The 21,654-nt window shown below is 39.3% G+C and overlaps 1 protein-coding gene across 5 annotated transcripts in view; it reads left to right on the forward strand.

The window, feature by feature from the left end:
- Limch1 (LIM and calponin homology domains 1) overlaps positions 1-21,654 on the forward strand; it is a 308,334-nt gene that overhangs the window by 133,396 nt on the left and 153,284 nt on the right. For all 5 annotated transcript variants that reach the window (XM_013009081.1, XM_013009082.1, XM_013009085.1 and 2 more), the window contains exon 3: positions 6,870-6,939. In XM_013009081.1, coding sequence (XP_012864535.1) covers positions 6,870-6,939 — 70 coding nt within the window. The remainder of the gene's footprint in view (positions 1-6,869; positions 6,940-21,654) is intronic.

Below are 21,654 nucleotides of genomic sequence, written 5' to 3' on the forward strand. Positions count from 1 at the left end.
TGAAGTAAGCCAGGCCCAAAGAAACATAGGTCCCATGGTTTCCCTTATTTTCAATAACTAGTATATGTCTGAGTCAAGCAGAACAGGTCAGATAAGGTGATGTTAGCGGGAATGAACCCCAAGATAAGTATTCAAATGGTTGTTTGGTTTTTTTTTTCCTTTCATGCAATTGTTTCTAGCATATTTATAAGATGATTTCTTTGTTGCTTTGTATGTCCCTCCCCACGGAATAACCCCTGCTTTCACTGTATTTGATGTTGGTATAATTTGTGGAGGGGAAGGGAAAAAACAAATTTTTTAACTAGGGATACAGGTGGACCCATTGCAACAATGAGATATACAAGTCGTTATGTTGAAAAAGGAACTTTACAACTTTGGTGGGGGGTGGGAGGAGGATCAGGTAGTGGGGAGAGTGGGGGAGTATGGGAAGGAATGGGAAGGGGAAACAAAGAGGAGGCAACAATGACTGATAAGAAATGTACTGGTTATCTTGTCCATGTAATTGTAACCTCTCTGTATGATATTCTCACAATAAAAAAATATATATATATATATATATATATATATATATATATATATATATATATCTGTAATCATTTAAAAAAGTTACTTTTGCAATCTATCAGCATTTTATTTTATTTGTTTTGTTTTTTTGGTCGGCCGTGGGGCTTGAACTCTGGGCCTGGCCGCTGTCCCTCAGCTCTTCAGATCAAGACAAGCGCTTTACCACTTGAGCTACAACGCCACTTCCTGCTTTTGCAATCTAGTATCATATAAATTGCCATTCATATAATTCAAAATGTCTATTTGGTCTTATAACAGGACCTTAGTAGTAATGTTATCAGTCATGTGCTTTGTAGAGATATTACATGGCCTGTTGGAATAATTTATAAAACAGATTTTTTCCCAGAACAGGGGTGGGAAATGTTTATTAAATGTTGTAAGTAGAAAAGAAAATGTTTCACTTTGTATTTGGTAACTATTAAACAATGACTGAGATACTACCATATATTCAATCTGAGGGTGATGAAGCGTTATACAATGCATTCTGGGTTTGAGAATCATTCCTGTCTCAACAATTCTTTATTTCAGGGACAAGTTGTGAATCTTTTCAAAACTGCATCCCATAAAGTATGTGTCAAACACATTTTAAATTCACCTCTCAGGAGCTCAAGATGGTTATGTGTTGTGTCATGTGGCTGAGCCACCTGTGGTCTTTCTGTAGGTTTGAAATCTATTAGTATGTTTGCAGACTTGGGGGGTAGGGTGGAGTGGGCTTTCCTGTTTTCCTTTATATTCCCAATATACAAAATTAGAGCAGGTGCCATACATACTCAACAAGTATTTTTTGAGAATATGAAGAACTGTAGAATAGTCTATGATACATATGTTTTAGAATTAAATATGAGTTTAGTACATACCGTTTAATTTGTGTCACAAGAAACACATCTATTTTTGCTTACCTTCAGTATCATTAACTTCTTTCATAATTAAGGATGAGTTAAGATCATAGTTATTCTTTTTATTTCTAGAAAACCTTGCTGTTCACCAGATGTACTAAGGAAAACAACACACATTTGTTAAGATGACCCATTTCTATGAAAATTTTATCTAAAGATGACTCAAAAAGAAATCAAGTCAAGCTTATTTTAGTCTTTGGCAGTTGGCTAATGGAAAAGTTGAAATTAAATAACATGGACTTAACCTGACAAAAAGAGACAGTAACTAAGGAAACAAGCGAGTCTCCATTTATTCAAAGCTAACAACAGACATCATCTCACTGGATCTCCCCATCATCCTGGGTGGAGAGTGAGGGCTTTTTACCCTCCTATTATTAAAGGAAAAACTATAACCCTGATCAAATGACTTTCCAGTCACCCATAACTAATGTATGTTGGATTTACCTGTTAAAATCTGGACTGCCAACTGAAAGTGGGTGGCTCATGCCTGTCTTCCTAGCTACTCAGGAGGCTGAGATCTGAGGATTGTGGTTCAAAACCAGCTGGTGCAGCAAAGTCCGTGGGACTCTCATCTCCAATAAACTATTCAGAAAAGAACAGAAGTGGCTCAACTGGTGTCACACTAGCCTTGAGCAGAAGCAGCTTGGAAACAGTGCCTAGGCCCTGAGTTCAAGCCCCCTTCCCAACCCTCCCCCCAAAAAATCTAGACTGCCAGCTCTGAGTGCCCAGACCCTTCCTTCCTCTTCCTCAAGCTGAGTGCTATAAATTATTTTTGAGGTTTCACTTATTTATGCTTTCTGATATGTATAATTTTAATAAGCATAAAATTTCTATAACATTGATAGTTGTAAATAATGTTATACCTATTCACATCTAGTGATATTTTAAGAATATAAAACAGATCGTCTCAGTTTTTTGCTTAAATGTCTCCTGGTAGTTCTCATTGAACTTCGCATACATCTAGACACCTCCCCTGGGCCTGAATCTTGCTGATACTTTGTCTTCATGGCTCAGCCTCTTCCTTCTTCTTGTGTACTCAGCTTCAGCTACAACTGGTTTTCTGATTATCTCTTAAATATACCAAGCCCACTCTTTTCTCAAGGACTTTCTGTGAATTGTAGCTTTTTTTTCTCATTTCTCTCCTTGGCTAATACTTTTATGTCATTCAGCTTTTTTTTTTTTTTTGTCAGTCATGGGGCTTGAACTCTGGGCTTGGGTGCTGTCCCTGCTCTCTTCAGCTCAAGGTGAGTGCTCTACCGCTTGAGCCACAGTGCCACTTCCAGTTTTCTAGTGGTTTATTGCAGATAAGAGTCTCACAGAATTTCCTGCCTGGGCTGGCTTTGAACCGCGATCCTCAGATCTCAGCCTCCTGAGTAGCTAGGATTACAGGCGTGAGCCACCGGCGCCCAGCTGTCATTCAACTTTTTTTTTAAAAAAACAAATGTTACTTCTTCAAAGCAGTGTTCTGACCATCTCGTTAAAGTCTTGTCTACCTGGTATGGGCCTATAATTGTCTTCCCAGCGTTTCTGCCACCTCAGTTTTTTCTCACTTATTTACTTATTTGTCTTTTCCCAATGTCCACTCATTCACCTACACCATGATTATCAATTTCAAACAATAAAGACTTAGCTTATCACTTGTCCTTGCCCTTTTGGTGCCTACAAGAAAATATAACACACAGCAGCACTTGACAAAGAATCATTTCATCAATAAACATCTGGAAATAGTTCCATCTATGTGGCTCTTATTTCTTTGATATTTTTTTGTCTTTTTTTGTTTGTAAATTAGGCATATTCAGCAAAGAAGACGCAGGATGGCAAAAATGCTTGATTCTTTTTTCATGTGTAGAAGAATGCCAACTTCCCAGACATAATCTTTTGATGAACATTGAGATGTCACTTAGCAGATAGAGAACAAAAATCACCTGTCAAGGCCTTATAGCCATGGGCCTAGGAAAGCATAGCCCACGGCAGGACATTGGTGTAGAGTTCTGCTGAAGGGAGATTTTTCTGCCAGGTAGTTCATGCTGGTGATGTAGAGATCCATTGCAGAACTCACACCCAGTGTGTCTTCTACTTCCCAATTGGCATCAGATGCTCCCTCCTAGTTTACTTTCACCCAGTCACGTTGATGTTATCCCATTAAATTTTGACAGCATGCTTTGTTTTGAGTTGTGCTTTGATGGTACAAACACAGTTATACTTTCAAAAGCACCAAATTGTGGAAAAGGACTAACCCAGGGGTTGAAAATTATTTAACTATGCTACACAGTAGCTGCTCATGTATCTCTGAGGACATCTTCACATCTTGTTTAGAGCTCAACTTTTTTCATCTACAGAAATGTCGTAGGGGAAGGGCTTTTGCGTGATAATGCCCCCCCAGAAGATACATAAATATAAAATGCCCAACAACTCTATCACCACTTGAAGACATGCTATAGATAGGCTTGCATTGAAAATATTTCTATCTAATTTATGTACGGTGGCAGTAGTGGTTTTTAATAAAGTTACAGCTGAATATTCTGGACTCTTACTCATCGTTTTCTTGTTGAGTGTCTCATTTGTTTCCTAAAACATATAAAAATGTCCTGAGTTTAATGCAAAATAAAAGATAAGCAGGTGTTGGGCATTCCTACAATGTGAATTCAATGTTATCTTTTATTGTTGTATACTATAAACTGGGAGCAGAATTGAGAAAATGTTTATAGGAAAAAAAATAGGTGCCTTTGACTTGAAAATCACTTACATATGTAAGAGTATAGTGGCTATTTTATTTTTAGTATAAGAATTACATTATATATATTACTTATTTACTTATTTTTGTGTGCTGGTCCTGGGGCTTCAACTCAGGGCCTAGCACTCTACCACTTGAGCCATAGTGCCACTTCTGGCTTTTTCTGAGTAGCTTATTGAAGATGAGAGTCTCATAGACTTTACTGGCCAGACTGGCTTTGAACTATGATCCTCAGATCTTAGCCTTCGGAGTAGCTAGAATTATAGGCTTGAGCTTTCAGTGCCCGGCTTATTTTATATTTTTGAAAATACAAAATATTAAAAAAACACATTTTCACACTGTGTTTCAATCACTCACCTCCTCTGTCATACTTCCTGCCCCTCAAAAGCATCCCCAACAATTACTTTCATTCTGTTAACTAGCATTATAGTTTACTTAATTATTTATTTGTTTTTATAACTTCGTGTGACAAGGAAGATTCTATAATACAAATATAATCCTATGAAGGATAAACATATTGAAATATTTAAGACAGCTTTGAAAATCTAAATGTATATGAAGAACGAGTACAGCCATCATTACTAACTATACAAATGTATCTTGGATGTAGATTTTTTTTGGGGGGGGTCCGGTTGTGGGGCCTGAATTCTGGGCCTGGGCGCTGTCCCTCAGCTCTTCAGCTCAAGGCTAGCGCTCTACCACTTGAGCCACAGCCCCACTTCCGGGTTTTTTCTTTTTGCTTATGAGGTGCTGAGGAATTGAACCCAGGGCCTCATGCATGCAAGGCAAGCACTCTACCACTGAGCCAACTTCCCAGCCCCTGGATGTAGATTTTTTTATAAGTGCCTCTTTAAAAGAAAAATGTTTGGATTATGAGTTTTAGAGTATTTTGTTACTTTTTCTATACTGGTGAATTAACAACAAGGCTTTTGTTCTGGTAGGAATGTTATTTCATTTAATTAAAAAATATATAAAACTATTCAAGAAAGTGGTTGATCTAAAATGCTGTGAATCATTTTCCTATAGAAGAAAGCTTATATCCACACATAGAGAACCATTTATAGAACTTACAGGCTCTATGCTAGATTCTTACATCTTTTTAATCTCTTTTAAGCCATAGTGACATCTATTTCCGTTGGTAGCATTATATTTCCACATTAGAGTTGAGAAAACTGAGGCTGGCAGATTTGTCCAAAGTAATCTATCTAAGGGTTAGCTGACCAAATGAGGCAGATGAGGAGTCTAGCACCACTGATGTTGCCTTTTCTGCCAGCTGTCTTATATCCTTCCATTTCTATTGAGTTTCATATGTATATGCACACATCTCTATCTGCATTGGAAGGCTCATTCCCCCAAGGAAAATTAACAATCTCTACAACATACAATCAACTGGCAATTAATACTTGGTGCAAAAGCAGATCATTCACTGTCTATTATACCACCACAGGGACATTTCTCAACTTGTTAATATACAGTGGTAGTTCAAAGAATTTCGGTTATCTACCTATATAACTCTATCCAGTGTAGAACCTTCAGAATTTATGAGAATTTATTCTGTAAACTTTATTCTATAAAGGACCAAATAGTAAATGGTATGTGCTTTGTAGGCTCTCCATTCTCCATTGTAACTACTGAACTCTTGTTGTAGCACAAGAATAGCTGCAAAACATGTAAATGAATGGGTATAGCTGTGTAATCAATAAAACAGTTGTTGGGTGACAATGGACCAGGAGTTAGAGCCTACTGGCCCTGAGTTATAATAAATTCTTGCTCTGATTTCCTTTCTGCATGGATAGTATCCTGAGACAAGTTATCTAACTGCTCAGTTCTTGAATGTGAAAATAAATGTTTCCATTCTGCAATCCCCTACTTTTAAATATTTCTTTATGGATAACCTATTCTGCAAATACCATGCTCTGCTCTTTAACACGAACTTTATTTAGTTCTACAACTTGCCTTCCTGATTTCTCTTCATTCTGAATTTATATTTCTTGAAGAAATATAATAACTTTTCATTGCATTCACTTGCTTATATTACCATTTTACATGATTATAACCTTACTCTGAAAATGTTTTACTCAAATATGTTTTGTACCTAGGGAATTGTGGTTAGCCTTGCTTAAGTTCTTCAGGATATGACTGGTTAACCTCTTACAAAATATAGTCATCCATTTTTTTTAAGTGAAACCCAACCACATTTAATAAGCCAATCTCCTCAAAGAGCAGATCAGTTCTAGAGGCAGAGTTTGTCTTGGCAAATCACTTGCAAAGATAGATGCTGGTCCTTGAACTTAGTACATCGCTAGAGAGGCCCCTGCCTTAGGAGAATTGGCAGCATATCTTACTTTCATTGTAATACATGGCTCCAGTTCTAGAAAATTCCTTTCCAATCCCAACACAACTCACATCCTTGTCCATTCACTTCCTAGTCTCTTTCTTCTTCCTTCTTTCCTAACATTTCCAAATTCTAAAACTTCACCTGTCATGGATGAACTAGATGTTGGCAGATCTCTTTGCTTGATATGTGTGAAGGCTGATAGATTATTGAGATTTACTGCATGCTTTAAATTCACTGCTTTTCCTATTCAGCAATTTAACTGTAGCCCCGGATGAAGGTGATTTGCGTGATCCATCTTGCTTATATCTCACTTGACATTCTGCCTTTTTCATGACAGGTTGCTGAATGCTATAAAGCCAGGACTTGTTAGAAAGATCAATAGATTGCCTACCCCCATTGCAGGATTGGTGAGTATCCAGAATTGAGATTTATTTCCCAATATTCCTTTGCTTTAACCTAAGGGTCATGACAGTACCATTTGTTACAGCTCTCTCTTGTAATACATATTCTACTTGAATGGGAAGGCACTAAATCCATTAAACTAAAAGGTCACTTAAAAATGAAAAATTCCAGTGATGTACAGATGGCATCTTAATCTTTGTTTATATTTTTTCTCCATGAGTGATAAAGTCCTTCAATCTTAAAGAGGTAAATTTGTTTTGGGGTAAGAGGCTGATAATTGGGTTGACCTCAGGAGAGGAATGTGATTTTAATTACATGTTCCCATTCTGGTACTTCACTGCATTCTGTATCATGGAGGGAAAGAGAGAGAAAGAATTCCGAGAGAAAGCAGCCGTTTCACAGTAAATTGCTGCTTTCAATATTGGAAGTCTACTTTGGCTTAAATACCGAAGTTCTATTTGTAAATGAACAAATTCTAAAGATACAGTGCGGGACTAGGCGGTCCAATGTCATAAGAAGTGTTTAAGTAGAACCCTGGCCCTTCCAGACCTGTCCAAGTCAGGTCCATAGATCACTTGTTCACATGTGATCAGAAGAAGGAGGGTTTTTTGTTTTGTTTTTTTTGTTTTTGTTTTTCATGCACCAATATGCTTTACAACTCTTGGCAACTAATTTCATTACTTTGAAGCTGCCTTTCATTTAGAAAAGGGGGGAAAACAAAGAAACATAGGTCCCATGGTTTCCCTTATTTGCAATAACTAGTATATGTCTGAGTCAAGCAGAAAAGGTCAGATAAGTTGATGTTAGGGAAATGAACCCTAAGATATGTATTCAAATGTTTTTTTTTCTTTCATGTGATTGTTTCTAACACATTAATAAGATTATTTCTTTGTTACTTTGTATGTCCCTCCCCCACGGTATAACCCCTGCTTTCACTGATGTTGATATAATTTGTGGAGGGGAAGGAAAAAAACAAATCGTTTAAATAGGGATACAGGTGGATCCATTGCAACAATGAGATGTACAAGTCCTTATGTTGAAATCGAACTTTACAACTTTGGTGGGGAGAGGGGGGAGTGAAGAGGATGGGAAGGAATGGGAAGGGGAAAAAGGAGGAGGCTACACTGCTTAATAAGAAATGTACTCATTATCTTGCCCATGTAATTGTAACCCTTCTGTACAGTATTTTCACAATAAAAAAAATGAAAAAAAGAAGAAAAGAATTGGGGGTGGGGGGAAAGGTGGGAGATCAGGAAAACAATCAAGTAATAATTCAGAAAGGAACTTGGTGTGCATGCATAAACACACACATAAGGTACATGGTCACACACACAAAGCTGGGGTTTTTTGAGGCCTGGTAATGGCTCACTAATTGTTTCCATTTTTATGGCCTTCTCTGTGAGTGTTTTTGTAGAAAACAATGAGAAAAATGTCAAGAATTTAAGCAGGATCCCACATAGACCTTACTGATTGTTTTAGAGTTTCTTAGCCATATCACAATGACAAGTTAAAATTAGATGTGAAAGAAACTATTGTGTTTGAGACCTGTGGGGGGTCCTACTAGGAAGGGATATGGTATCAACTTGGTGAATGAACTGGATGTTTGTTTTATTTTAAGAATTTCTATTTCTATGGATGCCTTTCATTTCTATGTTGGTAATGAGTTGGTGATTGGTCATTAAAAATCCTTCTAATTTTGTCTGCCACACCCATAGAGCTAAATAAGTTAATATGTAGGTAAATGGTTAAGTTTAGGAGGAATAGATTCAAGTAACTTCATAAAATAAGTAATAAACATGTTACTATTATAATATATGAATATCAATATGTGAATATTTGTATGCATGTGAATTATTTTTTACAAATTTCTGTTTAGCCTATGAATGGATTAAATTCACACCCCTATATGGTGCCATTTCTCCTGATACTTCTTTTGCATATAATGTAGTATTCTCTTGCTGCTATTCTTGACCAAACCTTAGTCATTTATGAAGCTCTTACACAACACTGCCTCTGTGAAACCTTGAGTATTTGTGGTCTGCTAGATCCTTCTTGACAGTTACAGCCAGTATCCTCTGATACAGGAGAAAAGAGGCTAATACACAAGAGAAGAAAAGTCAGTTCTTCAAACATAGTTTGGGGAATAAGATTTTGAACAACTGTTGCTAGCAGTTTGAAACTAAAGGTTTATACATGCTTACATATCCATGTTCAGACACTTTGACTTTCAGTAGCTACTTGGCCCTGATCAAACTTAACCAGTACCAGTAATGAGTTTAAATGACAAGGTCTCCTAGTGATGCACGAAGAAATCACAGTTCTGAAATGTCAAGTCCAGATTTTCATATTGCAAAGCTGGCCTATATTTTTCAACACTATCAGTATGCTTCACATCAACTCCCCTAGCCAAAAAGGACCGAAAACTGCTGTAGATTAAAAATGACTAAGGAGATCTGATAGCCAAAGGCAGGGGATAATCCATAACTGAAAAAGACACTATAATGGCTACTATGGGACCACGGAGGAAATTTGAGTGTAGATTGAATATCAGGTAATAATAAGCTCTGTGTTGAAGTCCTTGTGTGCGTGAATGAATAGTCTGCTGTGTATATAGTAGTATTGTTGACCTTAGAAAACAGGATATTGATGTACTGAGAGATGAAATGTCATCATATATACAACTAATTTTAAAACTTAAGCAAAATGTATGTATATAATTTATATGCAGAGGGAACTGGAGATAAGAGATAAAGAGATGAAAGATAAAGGAAGGAAATGTGGTAGTATGTTAAATTTAAATAAAAGATAGACAGTTCTGGTAATATTCTTGCAACTTTCTGGTAGGTTTAAAAAAGAAATTAATTCTTTTTCTTTGGCATGAAGGAATTTCAAATAAGTGGTTGCTCTGAAGATGGCAGAGGCCTATTTTTTTTCTTCCGGTCATGGGGCCTGAACTCTGGGTCTGGATGCTGTCTCTCAGCTCTTCAGCTCAAGGCGAGCACTCTACCACTTGGTTTTCTGGTGGCTTATTGGAGATAAGAGTCTCATGGACTTTCCTGCCGGAGCTGCCTTTGAACCATGATCCTCAGATCTTAGCCTCTTGAGTAACTAGGATTACAGGTGTGAGCCACCAGCGCCTGGCAGGCAGAGGCCATCTTGGCTTAGTAGGAATGAGACTTTTCTGTGAGTACACTTTACCACATGACCTTTTCCTCTTCCTGATATTCATGCCAGGCAGGAGAGGCCTGAGAATTTCTCAAGTGAACCCGAAGACTTCAAGGTTGGCTTGTACTTTGTTTGAGGGTTGACAGGCCAGTGAGCATCTATGGATCATGAAGTCAGCAGTGGCAGAAGCCACGGTGATGTGAGAATTGTAGCCCAGGGGTTTTCCATGCCCGGAACCCATGCTGTGGCTTGGGTCTTAATGACCTGATGTTGAGAAGCCAATCCAATAAAATGGCCCAACTGCTAGACTCGAAGATAAATAGGGAAGTATGTTTTCACATAGCAATCCCAAATTATAAACACGTGTAGACTTACAAAGGCAGGAATAGGTATACTTTAGTCCCTGACTTGCACTGTGCTTATGAAGAATTCGGGGGTGAAGGTGTTACGGTAAAGTAGTTGAATAGAATTTCCTGGCAAGAAAGCCAAGGCTCTGGCTCCAGGTCTGTGTTTCCTCTTTAAGGATTGTTGACATATAAAGCTGAGTGGTGACTGCCTGCAGATGCTTACATTCTTTTTTAGGTGTTAGTGATACTGTTAGCTGTTGCCAGAGAGAGAGAAAGACCTCAAAGTTAGGTCTCTGGCATACCAAAGGCTTTTTAAAAAGCTACCCTTCAGTCAGCCAGCTCATCAGCTTGGCACGGCCCAGTCACATTCTGAAACTCATTGTAATGTTCATTAGAGCTCCAAAGGACACTTGCTTCATCCCAAATCTTTGCTTACCAAAGGAATTTAGGGCTCAAGTGTTTTATGTGCTGAGATTTTCATTCTGACACTCATTGGCCCACAGACACGTATGCAAATATCATTGGAAATAGATTCTTAGGGAATCTTCCCTCAACTTCTGGGCCATCATAGAACTGTCCTGAAATATTTGCTTGATTTGCTTGATGTTTGCATGTGAATCCTTTTTCAGACTTTTGCCTCTTCTAGTGTTTCCAGCTGAAGTTGGAACACACATCAACGACAGGTTATTGTCTTGTGAGAAAGAGGGGAAGGCAGAGACTCACTTTTTGTTGTTGTTATTTGGTCCTGGGGCTTGAACTTAGGGCCTAAGTGCTGCCGCTGAACTTTTTTTGTTCAAGGCTAGTACTCTACCACTTGAGTCACAATACTACTTCTGGTTTTTTTGGTGGTTAGTTAGAGGTGAGAATCTCATGGACTTTCCTGCCCTGACAGGCTTTGAACTTCCGAATCCTCAGCTCTCAGCCTTCTGAATAGCTAGAATTATAGGTCTGAGAGTTTATCTTTTTCCTACTTTTGGCTAATGCCTTCAAAATCCCCTCCCAACCTCTGTGAAAGGTCATGCTTTACAAAATGGCTCTTGGCCCAATGAATGGTGGAAATTTGACTCTAAAGTTCAGTATTATAGAATAGGAATGGGGATGATAGAATTATTATTTTTACTACCATCTAGTAACCCTAATTTAATCAGAAACTTTTTGTGCAAAAGGGATCAAAGGTAAGATTTTGAATATGGTCATAGCTGATCTTTCTAGAAATGGGTAAACATGTAAGTTCCCATAAACTAGGGGACTTTCGGAAGCTTTCAGGTATCTATTTTGCTTTGTTATACTGATAACAGAGCATTTGATTTTTTTTTTTGTTTGAGGGAGGTCAGGGCAGGGGAAATGATGAAATGGCTGTAGAGATTTCCATATTATGAGAAGATTAAAAAATGTTGTTTTGGATGGAAGGTGGAGATGTGAACTGTTGGGAGCTGAATAGCAGGAGACCAGAGTTGTAGGCAAACTTTTCTCGTGGCCCGTGTTTCTCTGAAAGTGCTCAACCACTTGAGCTACACTCCCAGCCCTAACAAACTTCATTATTTAGGAAGAAGACTACACAGTAAGTTTGGGACCTAGGCGTTGTGGGTTTCCATCAGCCAAGAAAAGCTCTTGTGTAAATATTACCAGAACATGAGTTCTTCTGTGCCCCATAGGAAGGCCTTTATTTTGGGTATATGGTTCATACCTTCTTTAAACTTTCTAGGAACTTTGCCTCCTTCTAATAATTTATCTTAAAGTTATGTCAGGAAAAATGCAAGTAAAGGTTGTATTCTTTTGCTTCTGTTTCTCTCCCAGTCAAAAGTATTATTTGAGGCCACAAGAGAGACAAAGCAAACAACCAAAGAAGCCAGAAATGTTGCCTGCATGGGGTTAACCATTACATATTCAATATCCACTGTGTAGATGGTGCTGTTTAGATTTTTCTTGGTTTTTGCAATGGTCCTAGGATGTCTTTATTTCTATGCCCAGGAGTTCAAGCATAAAGAAGTAAGTTACCAGCTTTCTAATTAAAAAGAGACAGGATTGGGATTTGAATCAAGGACTGCCCAACTTCAGAGTCCATGTTTTTTGGTTTGTTTAGTCTGTTGTGGGGCTTGAACTCTGGGACTGGCACTGTCCCTGAGCATTTCAGCTCAAGGCAAGCACTGTACCACTTGAGCCACAGTGTCACTTATAGTTTTCTGGTGGTTAATTGGAGATAGTAGTCTCACAGATGTTCCTGAAGAACCATGATCCTCAGATCTTAACTTCCTGAGTAGCTAGGATTACAGGCGTGAGCCACCAGCACCCAGCCAAATCCGTGTTTTTCCACTGTGTCACATTATTTCCATAAGGCCTCATACTAGAGAGCTGAAGGTGATTCTTCCTGTTTGAACACCTTGACCTCCAAGAAGACCCTCCATGGCTTTAGAAGACTTTTTCTTACTCGTCTTATTTTATAGCCATTGATTTAACCAAATTGAGGCTTGGGAGTGTGTTACAGGGTCTTAAATGCAATGTGTCTACTGTCACCCAACTGCATCAAACTCCATGTGACCATGCCACAATCTTCACAGTCAAAGGAATACCAGTGTCACAACCCATAACAATAAGCACTAAAAATTCTTCCTAAGATCTTTTTTTTTAAAAAAATCATAGTGGTTCCATTTATTACATGCAACAAAACTTCCTAAAATACCTTTCTTCCTCTCTCTGTGTGCACATGCGTGTGTGTGCACACTCACACATACACACTGCTGTCATGCACACGTTTATCTCCTACATTTATCTCCTCCCTTCCTGTAACAACCTAAACTCTTCCACACTTTTCACAATCTTGCTTCTTCTTACCTTTTTCTCTGATATTACTATTTTGTTAACCACTCCCAATACTGATCATTCTAGCGAGAAATGGCTCTCCTTGTCTGTGATTCTGACTCAGGAATAGGCAGACTCAGAATTCTCCCTCTGTGTGGAGGAGGGGAAGGCCTGGGAATCCCACCCTGGCGTATCACCTCTCCCTGCTTTTGGCAGTCATTGCATGGTACAATCAGGCAACTGTGGAGCTTGTCAGACTGTTCTGGGGAGCCAAGTAAGGCCTGGTTTTGAGCGATGTTCTCTGTGAAGAACACAGTTCACTGAGGCGAATGAATGGATCTTGTAAAGAATCTCAACCCGAACTGAATGCAGTGACACATTTTCCTTGATCCCCATTCCTGGCAACAGTAAGAGAAGCCTGGGTTGTGTTCCCACAACATGCACAGAGCGAATGCTCAACTGCTGCTCCTGGGGTTGGTGCCAAGGCCAAGCTACAGAAGGGTTGCTGGTTTACATTTAGTAGGTTTGGCTGTGCAGAACTGACTGTAGGAAAACCAGTCAAACACTCAAGGTCTTTGCTGCATTCAATACTGCCGTCAGTTGAATAGTGAGATAGAAACTCAAAGGCTTCCTAGTTCATTTGATGTCATATAAGTCCATATGGCCTGTGTGTTGCTAGTTGTAATAATCTCCACAATTAGCTTGTAAAAGTGCAGACTGTCTCCCAGCCCTCATCTTCTCCAGTAGCATTCTACAGTTCTCTGGTGCCTATGGACAAAAAAAAATACATGCAAATACATGCAAATAAAGGTTGTAAGGCTCTTCCTAAATGAAGACAGTTATTTTAGGTTTATCTCTCACATCAATCATTCTTAGAAATCAGGGTTAACCTAACCTATTAACTGGCTACCTGGTGAAGCCACACGTAGGAGTATGTCAGGTAGTGAGTACCATTGTCCCCAATGAATTCAATGGGTCAGGGAGCATTCTGATGTCCATGTTAGCAGACTGACTTTTGGTTGCTTACTATTGAACTTGGGTCATACTAACAAGCCGGTCTCCTTGTCTGTATTTTTTGGGGGGTGGGGAGGGTACATGTAAAGATTTGGTAAGATTTTTGTGTGTGTGTCCCTCCACTCATTCTGTGCTCATTGTCTCCCTTCTGTTTTTGTTATTTGGCTTATTTCTTATTTCTTATGTGGGCTAGGAATCAGACCAAGGCTCGGCTGGGTCCCTGGTTCAGGGACTCTAATAATCTTTATTTAAGGTGTTGGTGAGTGTTTTGTCAAGTCTTGGCTGGGCAAGATCTAATTCTCAGTTTATTCATGTAAATTCTTTGGCAAGGAACATAGAGAAGCTTCTAGCAAAAAGGGAGGGTGGGAGAAATAAACATGATGGACGAAAGTGTTCTCTATAATTTGATCTCTGAAGTGACATTCATCTCTTCTAATATATTCCATTAACAACAAGTCACTAGGCCCAGCCAGCTCACACACCAGAGCTGGAGCTTCTGTACGTATCTGAATACCAGAGTCATCAGCAGCTGTCTGTGACGGACAACGAAATGATTGTACATATAGTCTCTGTGTTACTTAAAATTTTCAACATTACTATGGTGTGAATTCAATGCTCATTCAGTAGAAACCATACTTGAAATCTTAGAGTTTGTTTTTTTCTGGGACTAGTGATGTGCAGTATGACATACAGTCAGCCATGGCACCACGAGAGTAAAGGACCAGCCCTGCATTGGACTGTGTGGCTGAGCTCCGATGTTTGGAGTTAGCTGTATTAAGTAAATTACTACCTTAACAATATTTTCAATTTCCAATGGGTTTATCAGGACATGACCCCATTGTAAGTTCAGGACCATCTGTATTTATCTATTGGGAAATCAGGGCATAGATTTCATATTCTCCTGAAAATATATCCCGTTGCTCATAGGATTTGAAGGACCACACAGTTTTCTTTGGACAGTCTCTTTTGTATGACATCCAACTTCAGTTTCCTAGTTTTCCTTTGCACATAGCACCCAGAAGAGATGGTTTGTGCTCTCCTTTCTTCTGTGTAAAAATATATTTATGATTTGAAATATGATTTTTGCCTTTTAGGGGGTTTTCTTCTAGGAGACAGATGTACAGAGAATTGCTAATATCAGGTGGGCAGAAATGTTTGTAATGGGAGGTTTTTTGTTTGTTGTTAGTTTATTTGTTTTTGCTTATGTTTGTCTTGTTGGTACTAGGGCATCAAACTCTGCCTCATACTCCCTTGGTTGTACCACTTGAGTCCTGTCTCCAGGCTGGGTGTTTGCTTGGTTATTTTGGAGATGGAGTCTTATAGACTTTTCTGCTGAACTGATTTTGAACCATGGTCTTCTGCATCTCAGCCTCCTAAGTAGCTAGGATTATAGATGTGAGCCAAATTTTTATTTGCACTTAAGAGACTTAGAAGAGGTGTGGGCTGAACAGGGGTCTTAGGAAAAGCAAAGAGCATCATTGGAGTTGGAGGAAGAATGTTCTTGGGAACGATAAGAACCTATGAGTGGTCACTATTTGCATATGCCTGTAGGTAGAGCCCAGAGTTCCCAAAGAAGTCAATGCTTCTGAAAGGAAACCAGGAATTGCACACTGACTCTGGAAATGCCACGGGGGGGGCAGTATGGCCTTCCTTGGCATTCAATAAGAGCCACTGAGAACAGGGAATCTTGTATTTTAGATAACTCTGGCAGCTCTGTGGAAAGCCAGTTTTGAGAAAAGACCAGCAATAAAAGTCAATTGGCAGGCAAGTACTCCCAGGGAGAGAGAGAAGCTCTTAAACATTGCTAGAAGCTGTGGGAATGGAGATGAAGAGACAGGATTTCTTTGTCCTTGACTATAATACGCCATCAGTTATAAGACATACCATTTTTACTAGTATAAGTAATAAAATAAACATGCCCTTTCAATCATGACACAGCGCTCGGATACTAGCAATGGAAAGATGTAAATTTTATTTCAGAGGCTAGAAGACATGTGAATGTCAGGCTTGATGATAGCTACATTTTGGACCTGAACAACTTGGAGAATCTTAATGCTATTAATAGGGATCAGGGGAATGAGAAATGGATTCCAAGAGAAAAGATGAATTCTTTTCTGGATATATTGAGTTGGCTATCTCTCAGAGATGTTTGTGTGCAGATGTTTGGCAGGCTATTGGAAATGTTAGTTGGGAACACAGGAAAAGGTTCTAAGAAGTTGGACTCGGTGAGTGCATTTTAAGATTAAATATTTATGCTTAAGTACACATGAAGACTTTTTTCATAATCACAAATTTTGAAGCTTTTCCCTCCCAAATTCTATTTAGTCTTATTGGAATATTTGTTCTACATTGGTAAGAAGGATTGGAAAGAGGAAGTATATCAAAAGGAATTTGAAACTACAGAAGTCATGAGCAATTATACTTTAGATTTGAAATCATGATAGATAGTAACTTTGCAAGGTCTATGTATAATTGACAACTCATATACTACTATGTATAATTGACAATACCTACCAATCTTATGCTTGCAGACTCTCCTCTGCCTGCCCCTTGATTGTTCATTCTTTTCTTTCTTCTTTCCTTTCTTCCTTCCTTCCTTTCCCTTTCTTTTCTTCTCATTCTCCTTCCCTTTTTTTCTTTTCTTTCTGCTTCAGAACTGGGCCTAACTTTTTTTCATTCAAGGCTGGTACTCTACCACTTAAGCCACACCTTCCCTTCGGCTTTTTGCTGGTTAATTGGAGAGTCTCACAAACTTTTCTTCCTAGACTGACTTCAACCTTGATCCTTAATCTTTAACTTCCTGAATAGCTAGTTTAAGATATGAGCCTCCAGCAACTGGCTTGATAGTTCACTTTTCTTTTTTTGTCAGTCACGGGGCTTGAACTCAGGGCCTAGATTCTGTCCCTGAGCTCTTTTGCTCAAGGCTAGCACTTTAGCACTTTGAGCCACAGCTCCACTCCCTGTTTTTGAGTAGTTAATTGGCAATAAGAGTCTCACAGGGACTTTTCTGCCTGGGCTGGCTTCGAGCCTCAGTCCTCAGATTTCAGCCTTCTGCGTAGCTAGGATTAGGGGCATGAGCCACGGGTATCTAGCAATAATTTACTTTTAATGCCATGTGAGGGAAATGTTTGCTCTGATAACAAGTACCACAGACTATGTATCTTAAACAAGAGTCTTTTATTCCCCAGCATTTAGGGGACTGGAAGGAGATGATCCATACAGGACCGGCCTCTTTCGAGGCCTGTCTTCTTGTCTTACGGATGCATTCTCTCTGCACACTTGCACAATTTTCTCTTTGTGTCTGTGTCCACATTTCCTCTTTTGATTGAGAGCATCATAACAATCCAATTTAGGGTCCACCCAGATTACCTAAAATAAAATTCTCTTATCTCTTTAAAGTCAAATATAGTCATAATCTGAGGTAGAGGGAGTTAGTTTGGACTTGAACCTGTGGATTTGGAGAAGCCAGTGGAAGGATGTACAGTTCAGCCAACCGTGTGCTTAAATTCTTATTCACAAGTGATATGAATAATGGCGATTGCTAGCTGAAGCCAAATGGTCTCTTGATGCACCATAAGTTATTTCAAGTGTGTTTCGATAATTATTCTGTGTTCCTGCAAAGGTGGAAGGTTATATATAGCAGTGCTGTAAAGCTTTTTGATTTTCCTCCTTCCTTCGCAGGAAAAAAGAAAAAAAAAGGTCTATTCTTTGAAGAAAGCAAACCACTTGTTCTCCCTTATCTTTCGCTGAGCAGAGTTCAGCAGTGTTTGTGACATTACATCAGTTCCTTACTTTCTCCCTGAGGAATAGGACTTTAGTAGGAACACTGAGGAGGAAAAAAACCCTAATAGCAATCAAAACATATTTCAGTCCAGGTCTTAATTTTTTTTCCATAATCTTCACTTGTGTAAAAAAGAAATTTTTGTGCAACTAAATCCTAGCATGAACTACAGACTCAGGTCTGTAGAGACTCTGTAGTTTGACAACAGAAAAGCATCACATCAAATACTGGAAGGCAGTGTGTATAAAGGGGACCTTGCTGGGCTGAAACAATACTTCTCTTCAAATATGTTTTCCTTTGAGATTGTTTTTGTAGGAAGTTTGTCTTGGCACACATTTCAAAAGCATTGCTAGACACCTATCTGGTAATTAACTAGCTTCCTGCTCAAATTGTGGGTCTACCAACATCTCCAAACAGAAGCAAACACAATTCCCCACCCCATCCCCCGCCTTGCTCATTTTGCCATAAAAAAAATCTCTCATAAAATTCTCAGCACAAAAACTGGATTTGTGAGTAAATTGCTTGACATTTATCTTCTCTTTAATTTAAAGATTTGACTTGACTTGCACATAAACTTTTCCCTAATAGGATGAGTGACAGGTCTGATGGTACATAGCCGTAGTCCCAGCTTCTTCGGAGGCTAAAGCAAGAGGGTCACTCAGGTCTAGCCTGGACAAGATCATAAGACCTCATTTCAAACAAAAGCAAAAGAGGATGTAAAACACAAATATTATGATATAATAATGTTATGGTATTACCTCAGTGGTCCTCCTTACAAAACCCATAGTCCCAGTGTTAACCATGAGACAAATATCAGACAAGCCCCAATAGAGGATCATTCTACAAAATACCTGACCAGTGCTGTTCCAGACTACCGAGGTCATAAAAGATAAGGCAATTTCCAAAAGAAGGGAGTCCGTAGGAAGCCAAGGAGACATCATGACAATGTACTGTGTTGTCCTGAATAGGATCTCAGAACAGAAAACACTGGAAAGCAGGTATGGTGATGCATACCTGTAACGCCACTCCTGGAAGGGGAGGCTCAAAGATCTTGAGTTTGAGGCTAGCCCAGACAAAGGTAGCAAGTGCCTAGCTCAAAAACAAAACGGAACAACACCAACAAAGAAAGGATTGGGGCATAGCTCGAGTTGGTGAGCAGTTTCCAAGTGTTTGATACCCAGTACCACAAGACAAAAAATAAACACTAACCACAAAACTGCATTAGAGAACAGTGAACGAAGTCGTAATAAAATATGAATTTGGCTGTAAGTATGCTAATATTTGTTCACTGTTCAGTATCAATGTACCACAGAAATTAAGATGCTGGGTATAAGACACACAGAAATGCTATTACTTTTGCAATTTTTCTGTAAATTTAAAAACAATTCAAAGGTGAAATTTTGCTTGCAAAAGAAAATGAATGACAATAAACATCAAAGAGCACATACTGAAAGGAAACACAAAAGTTATTAATAAACAACAGTGAATGCCAGCATTGAATAAATGGCAGGATACTGGTGAATTAGTTGGAAAATCGTCTAATAAACTTCTGTCAATGATGAATTGGTTATAAACACTGTGATTGTTTCATTCTGAAACTCCAGACAGTAAATCTATCCACATTTCTGTTCATGTATTTCAGGCTCCTGTTTTTAGAATCTGCACAAAGAAATATTTCATACCCTTTAGGGAGGTTTTAATAAGTTTTTTTTAAATGGAAAAGAGATTCTTCAGTAGTATGAATGGCTATAACCATAAATACCAGTATCTCAGAATTATACCAGCAGAGACTATAAACACATTAATCACCCAACTGTCTGAAATTCCATTCACAGATGTCAGCTCGATGTCAGGCACAAAGATTAAATAGCTCCATTTAAACTGAAAACACTGACTAGATATGATAACCCTTTATTTCCAGGGATTGTGGCTAACCATGATCTGAAAGTTTCCTCATCTATAAAATGGGGCCATTAAACTTCAGTACTGTGCAATTAAGTGAGATGATATCCATAAGATGTCTAATATGGATGGTATATACATGAATATCTTATGTACATGTATGTCTTCAGTATATTGTAGCTCTGCTCATTCCCACCAAAACTAGGAGCCATACAGATATTATTACTATCATTTTACTGGTACTGGCTATATTTGAACTAAGGGTATTATGCTTACTTGGCTTGCTTGCTCAGCTGCCGCTCTACCACTTGAAACATGCTTCTAGTTCTACTTTTTCGCAGGTTACTTTGAGATGGAGTCTAGTAAACTTTTCTGCCTGGGCTGGCTCTGACTTCAAACTGCAATCCTCCAGATCTCTACCCCTGCCCCTCCCCTAGATTTCTATCCCTCCTCTCCCAGAGCTACTGCCTGGTCCAGAGATTTACAGTCATTCATTCATTAATTCATTCATTTATTTATGCCAATACTGGGGCTTGAACTCAGGGCCTGGGCCCTGTCCCTGAGCTTATTTTTGCTCAAGGCTAGAGCATTACCACTTGTGAAGGACTTGCCTCTCCCCTCTTGGCCCAATCATTTTGTGTATCTAAAGATGGAATATAAAGAACTGACCCCCATCCTATTGGCCCAGGCCCATATAGACCCAGGCAAAATCCCAGATTTGTGTGAACTTGTTTGATGTGTTGGCAGGGCAATCTACCTAAGCCCCACCTCCCTTGACCTACTGGCTCTGCCTCCTTGCTCAGACCTCCTATAAAAACCAGTTCCTATCCCAACTCTCTGGCACAGCCTCCAAACCCACGGGAAGGTCTGTGCCCTTGCTGTTCCTCAATAAACAGCCCTCACCTGTTGATGATCCTCAATAAACAGTCCTCACCTGTTGATGATTGAGTCGGGCCTATTCCTTTTCCCTTCACCTCCATTTTTCCCAACAACTTGAGCCACAGCACCACGTCCAGCTTTTTCTGTTTATGTGGTACTGAGGAATTGAACCCAGGGCTTCATGCATGCTAGGCAAGCACTCTACAACTAAGTCACATTCCCAGCCCAAGAGACTTGCTTTTGAAACAGCTGTGTTACAAAGGAGGAAACAGATATTCTGATGACAGTGACTTGCCCAGGGTCATGCAGCTACTTTGTTCCTGCCCTAGAACTTCAAAGATTGTTCCTTAGATCCCACTGACATGCCTATTCAAAATCCAGATTGATTGGCAGCACTGTCAGCCTTCTGTGTACCAGTGGCAGTTACCAAGCTGTCCAGCAGACTTGGATTGGGGCATGTGTAGTTCTTGGGATGGGAGCTCCCTTTCCTCTGAGGGAGCAGAATTCTCCGCCTCCCTCCCTAATAGGTGTGGCACTCAGCCCTCTCCCAGTCCATTCCCTTTCTCAGCATCAGCATTTCAGCCTCTGCAGCCTGCTTGTAGACAGAGCTCCTTGGCTGCTGGGTGGAGAGATGTAATCGCACCTGGGCTGCTGGGTGCAGGCCAGGGGACACGCCCCTCTCCTCTCCCTGAGTGAGTTCAGTTGCTGAGTGTGAAGACACGTATGGGTAAGTAAACCCATTTTGAAAAACAGTAATACGTGGGCATGTGTGTTCATGAGAGAAATTTAGATTTGAACACTTACCCCCCAAAAAAGATGTCTTTTTATGTATT

The sequence above is a fragment of the Dipodomys ordii genome, unplaced genomic scaffold, assembly GCF_000151885.1.
Source record: "Dipodomys ordii isolate 6190 unplaced genomic scaffold, Dord_2.0 Scaffold8, whole genome shotgun sequence".
In the NCBI taxonomy this organism is placed as follows: Eukaryota; Metazoa; Chordata; class Mammalia; order Rodentia; family Heteromyidae; genus Dipodomys; species Dipodomys ordii.